Genomic DNA, 20,249 nt, shown 5'->3' on the forward strand with positions numbered 1-20,249 from the left:
GACATAGTAATATTCCTGAATTCTTTGTTGTGCTGTTGCTGTAATTTGGGGGCTGGAACACAAGACTAGGGAAGAAATAAGAAAACATTTAACATTTATTTTAAAATAATCATAGGTATAAGCAGAACTGCAATTTGGGGTTAGTCTGTAGCAGTTTTCTTCGAACAGTTATTTTAATCCCTCAGACTAATATTTTAAAGTTTAAAAATCCTTTTAAAAAAACTGTTGTATTTTGAATGCCTTTTATTGCTGAAAGTGTACATTTGATTAATTGATTAACATCTGTGGTGAGTGAACCTTTGTTACGCTTTTAAATGCTTATCTGGGATTGCTAAACACAGGCAATATATCCTGTATCATTTAATGAGTCTAGCTATGTCTAAAGTACAACTTTTTATATTTATTGCTTTTCTTAAGCAGTATTTTTTTACAAGAAAAACAACTCTTGCAGTCAAAACAAAGACTTTTATTATCTTGACATTTTCATTCTTACTGGCACTTAAAAGGATCACTAACATCTTCTAAGGATTAGCTGAGCCTTTATGCCCTAATCTTAATTTTAAAAATGGATAATTTTAAATCCATTTGACAGACTAAATACCTTGAAAATATTGTATCTGAGTTGCCCTGAAGATGAGTAGTGATAGTTTTTTGTAGTGAAAACATAGCAGTGACAGGAAAAATGTTACTGTTGATAGCAGTGTTGAGATTAAAATTTTAAGACTGCCTCTAAAAAGTATTCCGTAAACATATTAATTTGTTTGAAAATTTAATTTGACTACGTAGTGATAAAGGAAAAGTCATAATTAATAAATAAAAGTACTTAGACTTGATTATTATTATTTTTCCACATTTCCAAGTGATGCAGTTAATAGTATTTAGAGTGTATCTTCCCTCAAAATATACAGCAGAATTATCGTAGGAGTCAAAATGTCTACATTTTAGCTAGTTATGCTAGGCTGCAATGTTTCTTTAACACTGGTATGAATAAACCTATAGAACATCAAAGAATATCAGTGTAGTAAGGTTTCTGGCTAGTAAAAGAAACAATTTTATATCTCTCTGGAGGTAAACTGTTCTGAAAATCTTGAAATGAGCACTTTATAAAGCTGTCATGCTATGTTCTTTGTCTTAACCTGTTTGCACAATTGCAGGTTTAACATACAGTATGCATTTGAATGTTTTCCTTTTGTTCACGAGGCAGAATCTGGGAAACTGTCCCTCACTGCTAACTGCAGAAATTTTTTACTTTATGGAATGGGTCATAGGAGAAGTTATGTACTTAAAATGCTCAGGTGCTCTTCTCATAGGAATATCAATCTGCTCAGTCAAAATTGGAGATCTCAAAATGGTGTTAACAGCAGGCTTACACAACCTCCTTAATGTGAACAGAATTAAGTTCCCAAAGATGACAGTGTTCCTCTATTTGGAGTGTTATGATTCACCACAAAACAGAAAATGTTTATTCAGCTGCAGCAGTGACAAAGGACAGGAAAAATAGTATAAGCACTCTTGGTTTTTCATTAAAAGAAAACTTTTGCCTTAGTAAATGAAAAAAATATCATAATTCTTGCAAAGTGTATGTATGCTGTGCTGGACTAAGATGGTACTGTTCAGCTTATCTTCTTAGCAGGGTTCTCAGAAATGTGTTTTAACGCATTAGAAAGACATACGATGGGAGGCTGTGTCCTAGAGGTGGGCATTAGGATTTGTGAGCACCAACAGCCAAGCAAGAAAGATGTCAAAGATGAGGTTTCAGTGGTCATAATAAGTGGAAGTCCTTACACATCATCATTTAAGGTATCTTCAGAAGTCTGTTAACTCCTAGTGGGTGACCTTATAAAAGCTATCACATTATTGATAGTAATAATGATTGTCCAGAACAAGAAGAGATCCTCAATTATTTCTGTGCAATGTTTTCAGTTTGAACTGAAGAACGAGGTGATGCTTGTCTCATCTTGTCACTTGTAATACAAACTTGTATCTGGTTTAGATGAAACAGAGAAATATTTTAGATACTTATGCAGTCTGTCTTAGAACTGTAATTTGGGAGAGTGCATAAAGGAGCAAGAGATTGTATAATCTAGAAAAATGTAAGAAAACAAATGGCTTTGTGTTTTGGTCTCATAAAACTATAGCACATTTTGTTTTCTAATTTGTTTGAGCCTGCAGCTTCACAGCTGAAGAAAAGCAGTAATTAGACTATTTCCCAGTAAGTCATGAGGAAGTGCTGAAAAAGCACTAGAATCGGCAAATCTGCCTTTGTCTTAGTAGGCTTCTGCTGGGGTAGTTTGAATTTTAAATGAGTCTGTTATACAAGAAACAGAATCCAGGTCAGTCTGTATGTATAACAGATTTAACATAAGAGCAGAAATAAATGTATTTAAAGCTTTTCATAGCTAATTAGGTGATTTAACCACTACTGCTGTTATGCATGTTAATAAATTCAGAAACTGCTTGTCCTGGTTCTCCACCCTTGATGAATACCAACACAAAATGTTAGGAAGGATAAATAAAAAGATGCCATTTTGTCGCTGCTTCTTAAGCTGTACTTTAGCTTTACCCAACTTGCAGTTACACAAATGATGGTTTCAACAATGCAGTCAAGCTTTTAAAAATTTGCTGAATTTGTACCAGATGACTGGAGGTCTACGTGTCACACTGTTTTTGGTTAACATTTTTATGCTGATATATTAAATCATTATCCTTCTTAAATATTTCCCTGTTTGTCTGTGTTTAAGTGAAATCACCAGCAAAGAAATAGTTATATACATATATGTATATACAGTTATATATTTATCTACTTAATTGTATTACCTCCCAGGTATCTTCAGCTGTTTTCTGGACATGCTGCAAAAGCTTTGATACATAGCTTCTTGTAAGCCAGGATGATGGCAAGGTACACATTCTGAAATGCAGCAACTCTCTGTAGAGAGCAACCAGAATTCTATTTCTTTAGAATTGAGCTTTGCTAGCATGTGTGAGATACACTTTCATAAGTAATTGTGTTCAAAGTAGTAATGGTTACTTTTCAGATTAAAACTAGCCCTTTCAGCATTGTGGTTCTAAAGAAAATAGTGTGGTTTACTCCTGGCATTGAGTATGAAATGAAGCATTTGTTTTTGGGGTGGTAAATTTGGGCACTGGTTAAGTTTTCGTGTGGACTCAGTGTGTAACCTGTTTCAAAGAACAGGATACTGCAGGTATCCTAATTACAAGATCACATACATTGTAGGTCATAATGTTTATCTGAGAGAAAGAGACTTTTACTTCTGATGAAAACTGTAGGCAGAAAAGAGGCACTTGGATTTTTTTATTGTTTTTTTTTCATTCGTTTATCCTGGAGGGTTGAACAGCCTCACTGAACTGTGAAGACTTAAAACATAGATCTTTTTATCAAGGAATGATAAAATCCAGATCCTCTGTGTTGGTCTAAAATTGTAACTACTATTTGCACGTTATTGCAGTTAGTCTCAGCATTTTATACTTAACTAGCTCCAGATGTTGTAGAGGAAGCAGGCTGTTTCTCATAGGAAATGTAAATTTGTCACTGTGTATTTTATCCTTTTGGCTGCCTCTTCCTCATTCAAGTAAAAACTTTGGTTGGCTATTTTAATACATTACCTAAATTACCTGTCTACAGGGGATTCTCTCTCAAAACTATGCATCTCTCTTTTTGCACTGTTCCATCAGGGTACTTTTAAAGGGAACTGCTGATTGTGATGACAAAGAAACCTTTTGAAAAGTCATCTTTTGTTGTCTGTTTTGTAGGTGATAGTGTCCTGGATAGTGACCAATTAGCTTTTCTTGCTTTTGCTTTTAGTCATGTGTAAGTGAATAGAAATCATTAGCGCATTTCAGATAGAAATTTTCAGTTACTGCAGACCTAGATTTGAATCAAAGCATATCAAGATGAAAGGCTTTATAACTCAGTACTAGTCCCTTGAGCCTTCCAGGCTGTTCTTGTCCTTTTTAAGTTGGTGCATGTCCTGTAATGGGAAAAAGAATTATTTACACTTCAGTTTCTCCCCCGCATAATCAATTATCTTTGGATTGATTCAAAAGTCTTTTCTGTAAATTTATTCTTTAGCAGTGCAGGAGGAATTTAATTTGCTTTTTGCGGGTTTTTCCTCTCCGTAGTAGCAAGAGTTAACAGAACAAGAAGCAGAGATTCTAAGATGCAGTATGGGAATTACGTTCTCTGTCATTTGTGGTTTAAGAAAAGGGGGTGGTTTTCAGCTCTTGAAAGGGCTTTAATGAATACTGTTTGGTGTTTTTGAGAGCTAATGGTCAGAGAAGAGCAACAGAAACAGCCTTGGAGCTTTTAGTGTAAACTCATCAGCGTCTTTCCTGATTGAGGTGATTGTTTCTCCTCTTTTTATCTCAGGATTTTTCACGTCTATTGCCTTTTGTTTGTATTCAAATGACATAGCGTTTAAGAAGCCTTTTTTATGCGAATGCAGTGCTTTCTCCCCTCCTTCAGTAGAAAATCTGCTTGCCACAGACAGGCAGAGCATGTGTTTCACTTGTCTTGGTTGAGTGCACAAATCTTCTTTTATGTTTGCTGCTTCTTACCCCGTTGCCTAGACGATCGCTGCCTTTCGCTAAGGATGTCTGGGTCTCGTAAAGAGTTTGACGTGAAGCAGATTTTAAAAATCAGATGGAGGTGGTTCGGTCATCAGGCATCAGCCCCTAATTCTGCAATTGAAAGCCACCAGGGAGACTTCTGGAACAGAGGACAAAATGTAACAACTGGTGGCACAAAGTTTTTAGATTCAGGTAACCTACCTTTAACATCAGTTGGTTACAGAAGGTCCAGCCAACAGGAATTCCAGAATTCACCTCCCTGGCCAATGGCATCCACCTCGGAAATCCCAGCGTTTGAATTCTCAGCAGAAGACTGTGGAGGGGCACGGTGGCTTAACAGACAAGAAACAGATGGTAGAGCAAGTGAAGAAGAAAATGAATCGGACAGCAGTTCATGCAGGTTAATTGTTACTTTCCTATTGTGAGAAATGCATTTCAATTTCAGGCTCACAGGTAGCATGCATGTATAGGCTAGCCTCTATTCTAGATTAAAATGCTTCAGAAATGTAGCAGCTGCTGAGCATCAGAAACAGAAAATTACTTATAATCAGAGTTCTAAGTGTTTACTAGGACCTTATAAAAGGCACCTTTAGTTAGTGTGGATAAATAAAGCCCAAATGTGGATGTACCAGGTACACGGTGCTTTGAACAAGGTACTGTCCATTGCCTGGTAATGTTGCAGGGTGCTTTCTAAATTATTTAGAAATGACAGTGAAGGTTTAGTTATGCTGAGAATTGGTCACATGCCTGCTATGAGAAAACTATGGAAATGCAAGTTTCTTGTTTCATTTATCTGTTGTTGCCACATGTTTCTATAGATGAGGTAGATGAAACTGTAAAAGATACTTAGACTATAAAGCAAAGATTTTTTTTTTCTTGTGCATATGCAACTTGAAAAATATTTAATCTATTGAAAGCCAACCAACTTGTGCTCTAAAGCGATTGCAGTTGTCTCTCTAGGTGTCTTCAACTGTGCATTAGCTTAAAAAGAAGAAATTATTGTCTGTAAAGATGTTTTGGCATTTCTCTCTCATATGTGGTTACTAAATATGAAACTGCAAAATTTGTTCTTAAATTAAAGTTGTTTACTACTTGTAAGTTATGAAAGTTAATCTTTCTTGTTAAGTATCAATTTAATTATTTTTTTTCCTTTTACTGTGTAAGTCAGCCATTCTTCACTAGAAGTATTTTTCTTGTTTTATAGTGCACATAGTGTGTAAAATAGTTACTGTTTTAAGTAAATTTTATGATGTTCGCTTTTTGCTTTTAAGATAACTTTGCAAGGATACAGCATTTCAGGATAAATTACTATTTTAAAGGGTAAGCTGTTTAATAAAGCCTACTAAGGACAGATCAACCTAGTCTGGCAGTTTGTGTTTTGCCTTCTGTGGGCACAGAATTCAGTTAGTGCTAAGTAGTCCATGATACAAACACTGCCTGTTTATGGTTTATGTAACAGATTCAAGGGAAGAAGGGAGGGTAAAAGTGCTTAGGTGTCAACATAGTGTACTTGCTTTTATCACTGAATAGCAAAAGTAAATTACAGGAAAAGGAAACCCTGCATTCTGTGCTTCATATCAGCAGTCTTATCATGATGCAACAACTATATAGCTGGAAATAATTATCTCTGAAGAGGTCCTATTTTAAATGATAATTCAACTATGAATTTTTAAATAGCTGTGTCACTGGCTGATGTAGGTGTAATGTATAGTATATATCCACTGTATGATATAGGTGTAACATCACCTTCCATTTCAGCAACATCTGCTTGTGATGTGAAGTTTTTATGGACAGCATTACCCGAAACAAGATATTCTCACCATTGCAAGGCAGTCACCACAGAAAAAGTATAATTTTAAGAGCTAAATGTATAGGTTGAAATTACTACAAATTTGTTCCTGATTGTAGGAGAACAGCTTACATATGACAAATCTTGATTTTATTTTTTTAATTTTTAGGACTGGGGAGCTGCAGATACTTATGGGGTGTGAGAAGTCTGTACTGTTTGGGTTGGTTTTCATTGTGTTTTGGTTTTGTGCTTTTGTTTGTTTGGTTGATTTGTTTTGGGTTTTGGTTGGTTTTTTTGCAGGCAGAGTTGTGTACTACAGAAAATGTGCGTAGGATTTGAATGTAGTGAATCTCAAATTTATCTTTTAAATTATGTGCTTAATCATCTATAGCATCTACATTTACTTTATTCATCAGCTTCACTTTCATGCTTTAAAATAAATATTTTAGGTAAATTTTGAGTTCAGTGTTGGTACAATTTAACAGGTAACTAATGGTAATATTAATAAGAAACTGCTTTGTGTTGTTATCTGTATCTCTAGTCTTATGTTGAGACTGTACTTAAATCATGTTTTGTTCCTTTGTTACAAATGCAAAAGCTGTTAGGCAGACTTACATAATCTACCCAACATCTGGAATTTTTCTGATGTTAAGAACTTAATTAAATAGTCTTTTTTATTAGTCTAAAATATAACTTATCTATTGACTCGAGAGAAAAATAACACCCTCATCAATGTAGATTTCAAAGGGCTTTTCTCCTGTTTTAAAACCCTGTTCCTTCCATTGAAAAGAAATTGTGTATATGAAAAATTTCCTTTTTTCATACTTTTTTCGTAGAAGCTGTGGAGTTACCCTATTCTTTACTCCTCTATAGTTCATTGTGCAATTACAAGCCCTAAAAGCACATAGCAACAGAAGCAGCTTTACTGTTTTGTGTGTATCAGTCATCCTTCCTCATTGCCATCACATGGAACAGGTAGAAAAAGGTTTACATCACATCTTTGTAATTATGAAAGTTTTAGATCACTATGAGATTCATTTAGAGTAGAGCCTCTGTAGAAGTAATTTGTTACTAATATAGAGCTTGGTGGCACAAGGGTTAAGCAAATTCCAAGTTTAGTACCAGATCTTTGACAAAGGCTGCTTCTGCAATGCAAACAGATCATTCAGATTCAGGGAGAATGCTGTTCACCTCATGCTCCTGTGTAGTGTTTGTAACCAGGGTTAGCCTGAAATATTGTTTACTGAGCTAGTGAGGTTTGAAATTTTTGCTTGATTTTGTCTCCTACATTTCCTGAATCATGCTGTTTGTTAACTCTCCTGCATTCCTGAGGCAATGGTCATTGCTTTGGATTTGTACACACATTTTTTAGGAGCTGTGCAGACTCCTGTATAGCAAATTCAAGCCTATTAGTAAGAGAAACATTTTCCTAACTTTCTGTGGGTACCTTAGCAGAAGTCTACAGGCTTTGAAGGCACAGTGGATAACAAGCAGAAAATACCCAGTGTGCTGACTTCATTTCAACCAGGCATGCACTGAAAGATTGAAATTTTTTTTTTTCATAACCTCAGTCTTACTGATCTTTGGGACTGCAAGTTCTTTCGGACTCCAGTTGTGCTGTGTATTTCTATATATCTCCTATCACAAAATAATGCAAACTGTCAAATAAGGACAGTTGATAGATTCCCTGATTGTGGCATGGTAGTAGTATAATCCTTGAAATTAAATGAAAAACTGTAATAAGAGCAATTTTTGCTAGATATATGCATGAATTAGGCAAAAATAAGAAACGTTAAAGAAAAGTTGTTTTACAGCAGAAAATCATGAGCCTTCCCATTTTTTGATGCTACTGCTAAAATTACAGAATAACAGAATCATTCTGGTTGGAAAAGACCCTTAAAATCACCCAGTCCAACCATTAACCTGACTTTGAGTCCAGTGCTAAACCATGTTTCTAGGCACCACATCTACACATTGTTTAAACACCTCCAGGGATGGTGATACAACCACCCACAGGTACAGCCTGTTCCAGTGTTTACCCTTTCAGTGAGCAAGTTTCTTCTCAAGTCAAATCTAAACCTTCCCTGCTGCAGCTTGAGGCTATTTCTGTTTATCTTGTTCCTTGTCACTAGAGAGAAGAGACAGCAGCCACCTCACTGCAACCTCCTTTCAGGTAGTTGTGGAGAGCAATAAGGTGTCCCTGAAGCCTCCTTTTATCTAGGCTGAACAACCCCAGTCTCTGAGATGCTTCTCATCAAACTTTTTCTCCAGACCCTTGACCAGCTTCATTGCTCTTCTCTGGACTCTCTCTAGCACCTTGGTATCTTTCTTGTGGGGGACCCAAAACTGAACACAACACTGCAGGTACAGCCTCACCAGTGCTGGGTACAGGGTGACAATCACTTCCCGAGTCCTGCTGGCCACACTATTCCTGATACTAGCCAAGATGAAATTCTTTCATTTTCCTCTGTGCCTATTATGTCTTCACTTGGGTTATGTCTGTGCACGTTTGAAAAGCAGCACAACCATATAGCATATGTAAATCTGAGGCAGATTTAATCTAGTAAACTTGAACAGTAAATATTGCAAAAAGATTGGTAACAAGAGGCTTCAGAATGGACTTCGTAAAGCCACAGGAGATTCCAGCTACTTATTTGGATGGAATGAGCTTCCATGCATGATGATCACCTTTTTGGAGTAATTATCACATGCTTTGATGAATTTAAAGCATGGTCTGTTTTTGTACTACTGCACTTCTCCATCACACTGCAATGTAGATAAATCATGGAGTAGTCTAGTTAATATTTTCCAGAGAGAATGAATGTTACTGGTGGTGTGTGTGGGTATATGAATTCATTCCAGTAAATCCAAGACACCTCCTAGAAGACAGGATACCTCAGAGATCTAATCAAAGGTCTAGCTACAATGAAATTAGCCCACATTATTTCTTATAAAAATTACAAATAAATAATAGAACCAAAGATGGCTTAGCAGGCTGCATGTACATGTCTTTGTTGAACTAGCATAGGTAACAGTAGAGTCTGTGCTTCAGCTTCTTGTGTCTGTTGTAATTTATGCCAGTTAGATTACAGTTATTGCAAAGATACTTGGGTTTGCTTGAATCTGTGCCTTTTGATTGCAAGACTGTAATTATGGCTGTTGCTACAATTCTTTTCTCAAGCATAGAGTAAATCCTAGCCCTCAAGTTCACATGCATGTGTAGTCTTACAGTCTCTCCACAGTAATTTCTGTCCCCCTTCCGTTGTCTTGTCTTGAGTTATGATACAGCATGGTTTTTTAGCAGTCTGTGTTGTTACCATCTATGGCATCCTCCTTTTGTTTATGCTCTTCCCAGACTTTGGGAAGAGTGTCTTGATCTGTACCATTGCTTGCTTTTTCCAAGAATTATTTCAGCTTTATTCTTTCCACCAAACTCCATTCTCTGCTGGTAAGTTTCTTGTCTTACTGACTTCAAAGAAGGAAATATTTTGCTCTTTACACAGTATAAGACAAGATCATGGAAGCTAGCATAAAAACTGGCATATTCTTACTTCAGTAGGTTGTGCTCTGATCTCCATGCAATAAAATGTCAGCTGGCATGGGGACAGCAGTATAAGCCACCAATTTGTTGAAAAAGTATTTTAAAATCTAATTTGAAACATTGTATGTAAAATCTACAATGCAGGAAGCAATTTTAGTGCAGCGAGAAAGTTGCAAAGTTAAGATTGGTTAAAAAATGTAAAAGATGTATCTTAATATGTATCCTAATTTGCCCAAGAGGATATAGAGTCTGTCTTCTGTAATGTGTGGGACTGAAACGATTGACTGCCCTGGCAAAGATTACTTGTAGTTGGAGCAGCTCCTCTACTTACATTGTTACCAAAAAAAAAAACCTTGATGATGAGTTTACTGTGCAGTCTAGCAAATGCAGTGCCCTGTTTTCAAAGAAGACAATTAGCTCACTGTGTAGACTTTTTTTTTTCTTTAGTTAGGAATTCCAGCTATAGCAGGTTTGTCTGTTCTAGTGAAACTAGAAAGGCCTTTGCTGGGGTTTTAAGTGGAACTTAGAGCTTACAGGTGATTCACTAGAGTAAATCCCATATGTTTCATTTGTGATTGCAGAGTTCTGCTTTGATCAGTCAAAAGCAGTCCTTTGATTTCATTGACATTATCCTTGTGTTTACAAGAATGTAACAGCAGATGTAATTTATAGTCAGAGGTGCTATGCGTTATTTTTTCTTTCATTGTCTTCTCTAAACACCAGGAAGTCACACCCATTTTCCTGCTCATACTTAATAATTTTGATCACTTATTTTTGAACCTCTTAGTGTTTTGAACCTCTTTGAGGTGTGAATAAAACTAACATTTTTTCACTATTTTTCTTGCTTGAAATGTCATGATGATTTTTATAATACCTGTATATGTCAAAACGTCTCTCTTTGTTTTGTTGATTTTTGGTTTATTTACATGTTATATTTCTAAAGAGAATACTTCTGCATGAATTCAGATTTAAATGATTGTGTCACCATTCACTACTGGAAACACAGTAGTGAGTAGTATAGTGTGTGTTTTTTCCCACCTTTGTGGATGTTCCAGTGTTTATTACTTCTAATGCTTTCATCTGCACCCAGTTTCTGTTAGAGAAATGTATGTAAAATATAATTTAAGCCAATTCTATGCACGTTATTCTTGTTCCAGTTCCCAGTTTGCTCTGTTTTCAGTGAATTTATGAATGTCGTTTGGGCTGGTGTACCCTTCTTCCTGCAAATTTCAGTAGTGTAGATAAAACATTTGCTTTTATTTTGGTTTCCTAAGAGGATCAGCTTTTCCTGCAGCTGTGTTCTCCTGCATCACCTTTGCCATTGCCCACTTTAAAACCCACGGGCCATTTTTATCTTAACCTGAGGGTAGGCAGAAATCTCAAAGATAATGTCACTTCTTGCAGATGGCAACTAGTTAATGGAGAGAAACCCAGCTTGCTGTCTTTGCTGAAAAAGGACAGAATTTATCTGCTGCAAAGCAGAGCACAGCTTCCCTCTAGTCAAGTTATTGGCTGTCTCTTGCCTGGTGAGGCAATGCCTTGAGGGATTGAGGGGAAAGGAGAAGTGGTGGATGGTGTGGGAAAAGGAGACAGAGCATAGAAATCTTTTGGAAAAGCAGACTTCATTTGTTCACTTCATTCTGTGAACCAGCTGGGCTGAGCAGACATAATAGCACTATTTGAGGTTTTTTCTCCGTCAAGATTTTGCAGATAGAAATCCCATCATAATGCTACCTGACTCCTTTGTGCAATCAAGGCTGTAGTAACCAGCTGCACTGCAACACGTTGCTTCTGTCAAAAGAAATGTGAATTCTTAATGCAAGAAGATCAGTATCTGTACTAAATAACCTTGACCTAACCATGTCACTCTTACCTAACAGTACAACTACATTATCTTGTGGAGAAGTTGACCTTTTTTAGAAGTGCAGGTGAAGTTGCGGCAAAATTAGGTGAACTGAATGTGACAATAGAACAGTTTTAACTATGGCTGAGATTGCACATACTTTTCAGATACAATTTTTTAAGACAGAATTTTACACAATTTTTCAGAAAAAAATATTTTAAAGTTAGTTGTTTCAAATTTTGGGTGGGATTCCTCTATCTCTGTTCCAAAATGCAGAGTTTGAAATCTGTATTTGTTTTTCCTCTTAGTCATAATGAAGTTTGTATTGATGCACGTGTATTTCAAAGACAAAACATAGAGGTATTTAAGCTGAAAGATGCCTTCCTAAAAAAATTGAATAAATAATTTTTAATAAAATAAAAGGCTTTTAAAAAGTTTTGCAACATTTCTGATAGCCAAGGTTAATACTTATTGGAATTTATAAGTTGTTAAGTAATATGTGTAATTGCTGTAAAATTAATCTCCTTTAAAATTAATCCCAATGCTTTAAAATAATTAAAATTACAAATCATGTTAGTAGGAACAGGTTGTGCTTTTTTAAAAACACTGATGCTTTTCTTTTGAGAGTTTAGTAAAAACCAGGAGAAATCTTGTATGTGTTTGTTTGTTTTTACATTGAAAATTGCACTGTGGCTTTGTTTAAGTTTCAACAATGAAGCCTGAATTAACACCAGAAGGAATTCAGCTCTCCAGTCACCATCATCATCATGTATCATCGTATATGCTTTCACTTTTTGAAAACTGCTTATCACCACTTTACCACCCAGTTAATTGCTTCATTGCTTTGCATTGGGCAGAGATCCTTAACCAAACAGGAAATAAAATGCTTTAAAAATGAATGAGTTTATAGCACGACTTATGCATAATTTTGTTTTCAAAAGGCAGTCATATAAATTCCTTATTGAAGCTGAAGATAACGAGCATCTTTTGTGTATGCATCCTTGTCATCAGGGTAGTAAAATGTGTAGATAACATGAGAAAGATCTTGTCATTGGAGTAACTTAGATTTTTTACAATCAACCTGAAATTGTACCATACTTCATAAAATTGTTCAGTGCTAGACAGGATATTTTTTACATAAATAGATTGGAAAATAAAGACCAAGAAAAGTGTGATTGAAATTCAAGAATATAAAAAGGAAACCCTACTGACTAATATCCCAAGATATTTGTTATTATATTTAATGTATTAAAAACGCTATCTTAAATTTTAAAGGAGTGTACCAAAAGGCTTCTTTGATATGGTCATCTCATGTGCTAACAGCCCAGTCTTTAGCATAATTTTCCTACTAGTCTGTGTGAGTTGTACAGAAGTGGCAATACCTCTTGTCTGTGGGAGGGGAAATTGATACTGTGCTTAAATTTGAGTTGAGAGTCAAATCCAGAGGGAGCAGAGCCCCCGTGATGTGCAGAGCTGTGGCCCTCATGGCTGGGGCGTTGCTATGAGCACAGGATTTGCAGGTCTGCATTAGATAACCAGGCTTCCTCTCTCTAGGTAGACAAGATGTAAGCCAAAAGTTTTTTAAGACAGTAAAGACAGTACAAGGGTTGAGAGAGAGAAAAGCAGGTCCTTCCCTTCTTCTGTTCTTCCCTTGTGTGTGTATTCTGGCTTTGGCAAACTGCACTGGGAAACAGGTTCAGAAATCGTTTAGGGAAGGGGAGAGATTTGAATTTTTCATAGCCAGTCATTGGCTAATAGGCAGAACTAGCCCTTGAAGCTATAGCTTGTCATTTTTTGCATGTGCCTCATCTGTTAGACTGCATCTTTCATGTTCTCTTTATGGACCACCGAAGTAATCTTTCTATCTTTCTTTCCTTCTCCTTTTCCTTCCTTATGGAAAATAATTTGTAGGTTAGCAGCTAGAAGACAGACACAGAGTTGAACTTATTCAGCAGCTTGACTCTGCTGTGTCTTGAATAAGTGCTTTATTTAATAATAAGTGGGAAACAGGTGTCACTGCAGTTGTGATGACCTCTTGGTTCTGTGCAGAATGCACGTGGGTGCAGCCTTGTGGCTGATGGTAGCTCTATTAGCTAGCAAAGTGCTGGCTTAGAAAGTTTTTTCTTTCTCCATGGTAGTCTGTTGCTTCTTCAGTTCTATCTGCAACTTTTGGGGAGGTTGTAATGTAAATCAAATCCCTGATATAGTGTAAATTAAAAAAAAAAAAATCATCACTAATGAGGTAATTTTGAGGAATCTGTGTTAAAATATGTTTCAACCACAACACCAAAAAACCCAATCCAACCCAAAGACACCAAACAACCTGTATCAACACAATTGAGAATGTAATAAATTGTGATAGGGAACAAGAATTTCCTAAGTATCTTGTTGACCAGCACTGGTTTTTTGCTTTGCTTGTTTGTTGGGGTTTTTTGGCAGGGTTGCTGATTTAAGAGTTGCTTTTTCTGAGTGGCTTTTGCTCAGTCACTGTGAGGATGCCATCCGGTTTTGTCAATAAAATGGTTTTTATGGTTACATTTTTATGGTTATGTAATTACATTTTTCAGATATACCAGCTTCTTGTTTCAGTTTCCAAAATGGTCACAAAGAATGCTTGTTCCGGCTTATCAGAGGCACAGTGGTAGAGCAGAACAAGAGATTCATGGGGATGAGAAGAAGTTGACAGGGCTTAAATAAATAGCTAACCACAGCTACAGAGAGCACATGTAAGATGAAGTCTTCCCAGGGGATTAGGTAGTCAGGGATCTAATTTCTGATCCATTACTAGATTTCAGTTTGAATTAAGGGCCAAATTGCTTGGCCTTTTTAGCTATCTGGGACAAGAAAGAAAGATGAAACCAAACAAAAAACTGTTACAGACCATTTCCTGCTAAAAATTTAAAATTTTGTTTTGAGGAGCTCTGTCTTGAAATCAATACCCTAGGTTAAGGACTGAACAAAATCTATTGGTGGATTTAACCCTGGCCATGCTGCCTGAGTTCATCACATCTTTTTTAAAGCTGGGATCTGGATACAGACCTTGTGAATCTGTGTCCTTCCAAATATTAAGGTAGTTCCAGAGTGTTGTATAAGTTTCCTACATTGTGGAAAAGTAAGTTGTAGCTGGTTAAAGAACTGTGAGCAAAAAAAGGTGCTTCCTTCAGTGCATATAATTAGGATTAATCTCCTTTATGTTCTAGGCTAGGCATTCCTTTTACATTTTCTCTGTTCCTATTTCCTCCCAAGCTGCTGAGTATATGGACATGAAGAATTTTTCTCCCCAGCCACTCTGCTGTTGTGTTGGCTTCTACTGTGCTAAATCTTATTTTAGACACATAAGGCTTCTTGCAGTAGGAGCAGGGGTACATTGGCAAGTTCTTAATGGTTCTTTTCTCCTACATGCCCACACTTTTACTAGCTCAATATATGCTGAGTTTTGTTTTAGGCACCTTAGGCGAAGTGTGAAGCAAGACATTAATGAAGTAAGACTTTAACATAAGTGACAGGGAGAGACTTGATTCCTCATTGCATCCTTCCATTGCTTTTTCAGTTTGAAGATCTTGGTAGATATCTGTTCAACCATCTGATAACAGTATAGATTGCTGGACTAATTTTTGTGTGTCTGTTAGTTGAAGAGTTCTACATTAGCTGATGATACCTTTTAAACAAGGATTTAGCTTTGGAGGAAGAGAGGAAGTATGATTAGGAAGAGAAAATAGCAAGAGAATATATATTAGAACTAATCAGATAAGTAATTTTAAAATCACCTGATTTTTGTTTTACCACCTGTAGGTGGAATTGATGTACCTTAATATTGTGTGAACTAAGATTTCTATTGTTGTGTTCATCAGAACCTCCAGCAGCAGTCATACCTTATCATCGTGTCAAGCTATGGAGCCCTGTACCTCAGATGAATTTTTTCAGGCTCTCAACCATGCGGAACAAACTTTTAAGAAGATGGAGAATTATCTTAGGCACAAACAGCTCTGTGATGTGGTGTTAGTTGCTGGTGATCGTAGAATTCCAGCTCACAGGTAAGTTTATTATAGTTTATATAACTTCATATTCATTTGCAAATGCATCTTCAAAGTCCGTCTTGTGTTTTGTTTAATAAAAGGCAGAACATCCTAAACAATTTAGAGTACTTTAAACATGCTTATGTTTTTTAACATTTGTTTGGAAACTAAAAGTTGGTTTCTGTCTGTTGTATGCAATATAGCATAAAAATTAACTGTGATATTTTCACTTTCTATTTTTTGTCTTCAATCATCTAGTAGGATATTTGCATAGCAAAACAAGAACCTAAAAGTCCCAAATTCACCATCAGAAAATTATTAGTAATGGCTTCTGTATGTTAGAATGTTGTAAAAAGAAAATCTTAGATTTAATTTTTAATTTGTATTAACAAGTTGTTGGAGTTATAATTAACAATAAGGACAGTCTTCTGTCTGCATAAAGTTTTCTCTCAGAGTGAGAAGGATCCTTTGATAGCAGACTACTAAACACTGACAGTAAGTGTTATGAGGGCTAAATTAAATCAAACCTTACCCTGTCATCTGTGTAATTAGATCATATAACATGCTGCTTAAAAGCTAAGAAAATATCAAAGATTGCAAAACAAAAGTATTAATAACTGAAGCATGTTATAGTATTTAATGCACAGTATTAATAGTTCAAATAGGAACCTAGTATAATTAAGTAGTGGTTTCATGAGATTAGTTCTACATCAAAAATAGCAGCCTTAAGCATTCATATTTTAATTGTTCATTCCTACCTCCACAGTGAAACGGCAGCTCAGTACTGGAATATTATTAATATAATAATATAAATAAAAAGATAGAGGTTGCTGGTTTGGGTTTGTTTGTTTGGTTTTTTGGTTCATAAAAAGCCAGAGTTCTGCTTTTATTTAGATATCATCTACACTGTGGTGCTGAGACAGCTGAGGGAATGATAGCATGGGGATGGGAACAGACTTGAGAAGCAGAGAGCCTGGTACTCCATAACTTAAGTTTGGTCTCAGAGCTTTCGTGTTATGAAACTTCATTTTTAAACAATCAAGACTATCCCTGATTTTTCCAAGTTAATTAACCAAATCTTACTGCAATTGGTGCTAAAATGAGTGGTCTTGCTCCCCACTCAACCCCTGACCTGGATTCCTTTGTGAACACAGCCATTTAGCTGTGGACGATAATTAATCCTTTTGCAGAAACAGTAGGCTGAGCAAGATAATTTGGCTTTACCTGTGGCTTCAGAGTTGCTTAAGATTGTTCCTCAGTTTGTTCAAATTAGCCCCTGTGGAAAGAGCAAAGCAGACGGAATGCACTCAGGTCTGGTGGGTCTGCACCCACTGAAGTAATTTAGAAGTCAAAGAGCTTTGTAGTTCTGTAAACAAGAAAACTGGGAATTATAAAAAGGAAATTATTTTACTTCCTTATCTGGCTAAGTTAGACAGTTCTGGAGTATGTTTTATGTAATAGTTAAGTGTAGAAAGGATGCAGAGGACACCTATGAATATCATTTAAAGGCTGGAAGGTTTGTTTTTTTCTTTTTTTTTTAACAAGATAAATGGCAAGCATGCTAAGAAGGTCTTTAATGTGATTTGTACCTGTTTATCAATTAGATAACTGACTTAGCTCCTTCAGTTTCTGCTGGTGTTTCTGTAGTGCACTAGACACACAATACCACCTGTTAGTTATTCTACCACCTGTTCTCAGGAGGAATAACATCTTGTGGTAGTTGATATATTGTGTTTTAAATACACATGAAAGTGAAAGCCAAAAAAGCACACCTTGTGCTTGTAGCAGGAGATAGGAAGCTTATGACTACCCTTAATTCACTCTATGATGTTGGAGCAACTTAGTGTAAGGAGCTTTGCTTTTTGTATAGCAAGTTCTTTCTCTTACTGTTTTGTTTTCACCGAGAAGTATAGCAATAACTACAGTCTTCAGCATGTCCAAAGTACCTCACTGAAAACCAAACTTTCCCATATTGGGAAAGATAAAGTTGTAGAAGTTGTGGCTACATAGAATTGATAAGAAGTATTTTTCATTATTATTTTTATAAATAATCATGCTATAGAGAGAGGGGAGCTTCCTGTTTTTCTTGTTTGAACTTGACATTTTTAACATTTCTTGTATTCTTAGCTTAATTCTCAGTTTCTACTTTTGATGATACTTGAAAGTTCTGAGATGTTATATTTGTAGAGAAAAGAGCAGTAAGTTTGGTGTCTTGCAGTAGTAATAACCATAGGTATTATATTACTGTTAAATTCTGATGGGTTTTGGTTTGTGTCTATTCAAAGAATTCAGGCTTTGATTCTACTACTATAAGAGTATCACATGTAGTCATGATTTTCTTGTGTGGATCTCCATGGTTCTAAGAGTGTTTATCTACTCATTCTGAGCTGAAATTATAGCTAAGAACTTATTTTGGAGATTGAGAATCAAGTAGGAAAGGGGAAAGTTCTCTATAAGGAAAAAGTGCTTTATAGTCCCACTCCCTTAGCCTACAGCTTCATAAAGAAATTTTGCCAGACTTTAAATTAAATTTAATTAAATGTTTCATATTGGATCCTTTTTATGTGTCCACTGCAATTTCAGATGTCTAGGTCATGTATTATATTCCTGTTTATTACAGTTAGCTAACTGCTATGTCCATAATAAAAGATTGTTTTGTGTATTACGTATAATATTTGAATATAATAACATTACAATAAGAAAAGAGACGTGTGTAAATTCCTGGGCAGAAAGGATTTATGTCCTGCTCTGCATCCTTTAACCAGCAATCTGAGTAACTTTCTTCCTGTTGATACTGAAATATGGAAATATGAAAGATACGGGACTGAAGGAAAGAAGACAAGTGGAAGTTTATGTATTCTAGGGGATAGGAAGCTTGTCTGAAAGAGCACAAATCCTGATTTGCAGTCATATTTTGTCTTGGGGCTTGTTTATCTTTTTACTTCTTTTCCATAGGGCTTAATAACATTTCCTTTCTTTGACAGTCTTTATTGCTTTAGTTTGAAAATCTTTCACTGTAGCCTTTTCTTTGTTTTTGTTCTAGCTAAATGTTTATAGAAGTTTAACACAGTGTCTTTTTTTAAAGTAAAAGCATATAAGTAAGAAGATCTGTGACAGCTTTGTGTTAAAAAGATACTACTGTGTGGTTATTTTGAAAAGTTTTATTAAAGGGCTTATTGTAATAATAATTTCAGTGCCAGAAACAGCAAATGAATTTTGAAAGGTTTGATTTCTCTGGAAGGGAGCTGTAATTCAAAATTTCAACCTTTTTCATTAATTTCACTCTGCTTTGTGGTTCCTGACCTCTGTCATCTCATCAAGCCAATATAATGATTTGTCACGGAATAAACTGACCTTTTGTGAAGTATTAGACTTAATGAATATATACATATGGACTGTGTAGGGTATTCACAGTAGGCTTGATTCTGGGACTTGCTGTTTGTGCAGCTCAGTACCTATGCAAGTGTATTTATATTTTAATTCCCTGTGAGGCAACAGTGAAGTGCACTAATGTGATAACTTAGTGTCTTAAAATTCACAGAATTGCTAACAAAAGGTTAAAAAAAATTACTCTGTCTGTACCATCTCCATGTTTCCTGTACCTGTGTCTGTTATCAGTAAATTAATGCATATATGTACACCAAGAGGAAAGGAATTTTATAGAACTTTGAAAAGGACTAGTAAGCCATTCTTTCATGTTTAAAAAAAGTAACAGACATACTATAAATGGAAATCAATTCAATTTATTTTTTTCCATAATGTATGTTTATATTTCATTCCCCATTTATGTGGTTTTTGAGGGCTGTTCCTGTTGGCTATTAAAAGTCATCAGGCTTTGAAAGGATAATTCATTTACTTGAGCACCAAATGCAGATTCAGTAATAACACTTCATTATTCATAGAGGGAAATCAGAGCATTGAGCAGTTTGTCAATTTAAAAATATTTTTCTCAGTCAAGTGTTCTTTTGAAGGGCAAAGTAATGTATCATAAATTTAAAAGCATCAGGTTGTTAATTTGTTTTCCTCTTTGCCTCTCTCCTTTTCGCCTGCACGATGGACTCAGGTTGGTTCTCTCCTCTGTTTCGGACTACTTTGCAGCAATGTTCACTAATGATGTGAGAGAAGCAAGACAGGAGGAAATCAAGATGGAAGGTGTAGAGCCAAATGCATTGTGGGCTCTGGTTCAATATGCATATACAGGTAATTAGAATGAAAATGGGAATTCCATATAATACATTGCTTTCCTATGAGCATTATATTCCATTACTAGATTTCAAATGATCTTTGGAAATTATTACTCACATTATTTAATTCTTTATAAATAAATAAAAATAAATCATCATTGCCATTTCCTGAGGCAAACTGATAGGATATAGTTTCCCTGATAATACCATATTCAGTTAGTTAACAAATTGTGTGAATATTTTTAGTGTGTTGTGAGTGACAATGAAAGCAATCTTACAGGATTCCCTT

General features: G+C 35.7%; 1 protein-coding gene across 6 annotated transcripts in view; it reads left to right on the forward strand.

Moving 5' to 3' along the window:
• The window catches only part of KLHL5 (kelch like family member 5), a 54,422-nt gene that overhangs the window by 11,546 nt on the left and 22,627 nt on the right, over positions 1–20,249 (forward strand). For 2 of the 6 annotated variants that reach the window (XM_030450075.1, XM_030450074.1), the window contains 3 exons: positions 4,588–4,987; positions 15,612–15,794; positions 19,840–19,976. In XM_030450075.1, coding sequence (XP_030305935.1) covers positions 4,588–4,987; positions 15,612–15,794; positions 19,840–19,976 — 720 coding nt within the window. Of the gene's footprint in view, positions 1–4,587; positions 4,988–5,847; positions 5,908–15,611; positions 15,795–19,839; positions 19,977–20,249 lie in introns of those variants that run through there. The other 4 variants (XM_030450079.1, XM_030450077.1, XM_030450076.1 and 1 more) reach the window with 3 other exon arrangements.

This window comes from Calypte anna, chromosome 4A (assembly GCF_003957555.1).
Source record: "Calypte anna isolate BGI_N300 chromosome 4A, bCalAnn1_v1.p, whole genome shotgun sequence".
Classification (NCBI taxonomy): Eukaryota; Metazoa; Chordata; class Aves; order Apodiformes; family Trochilidae; genus Calypte; species Calypte anna.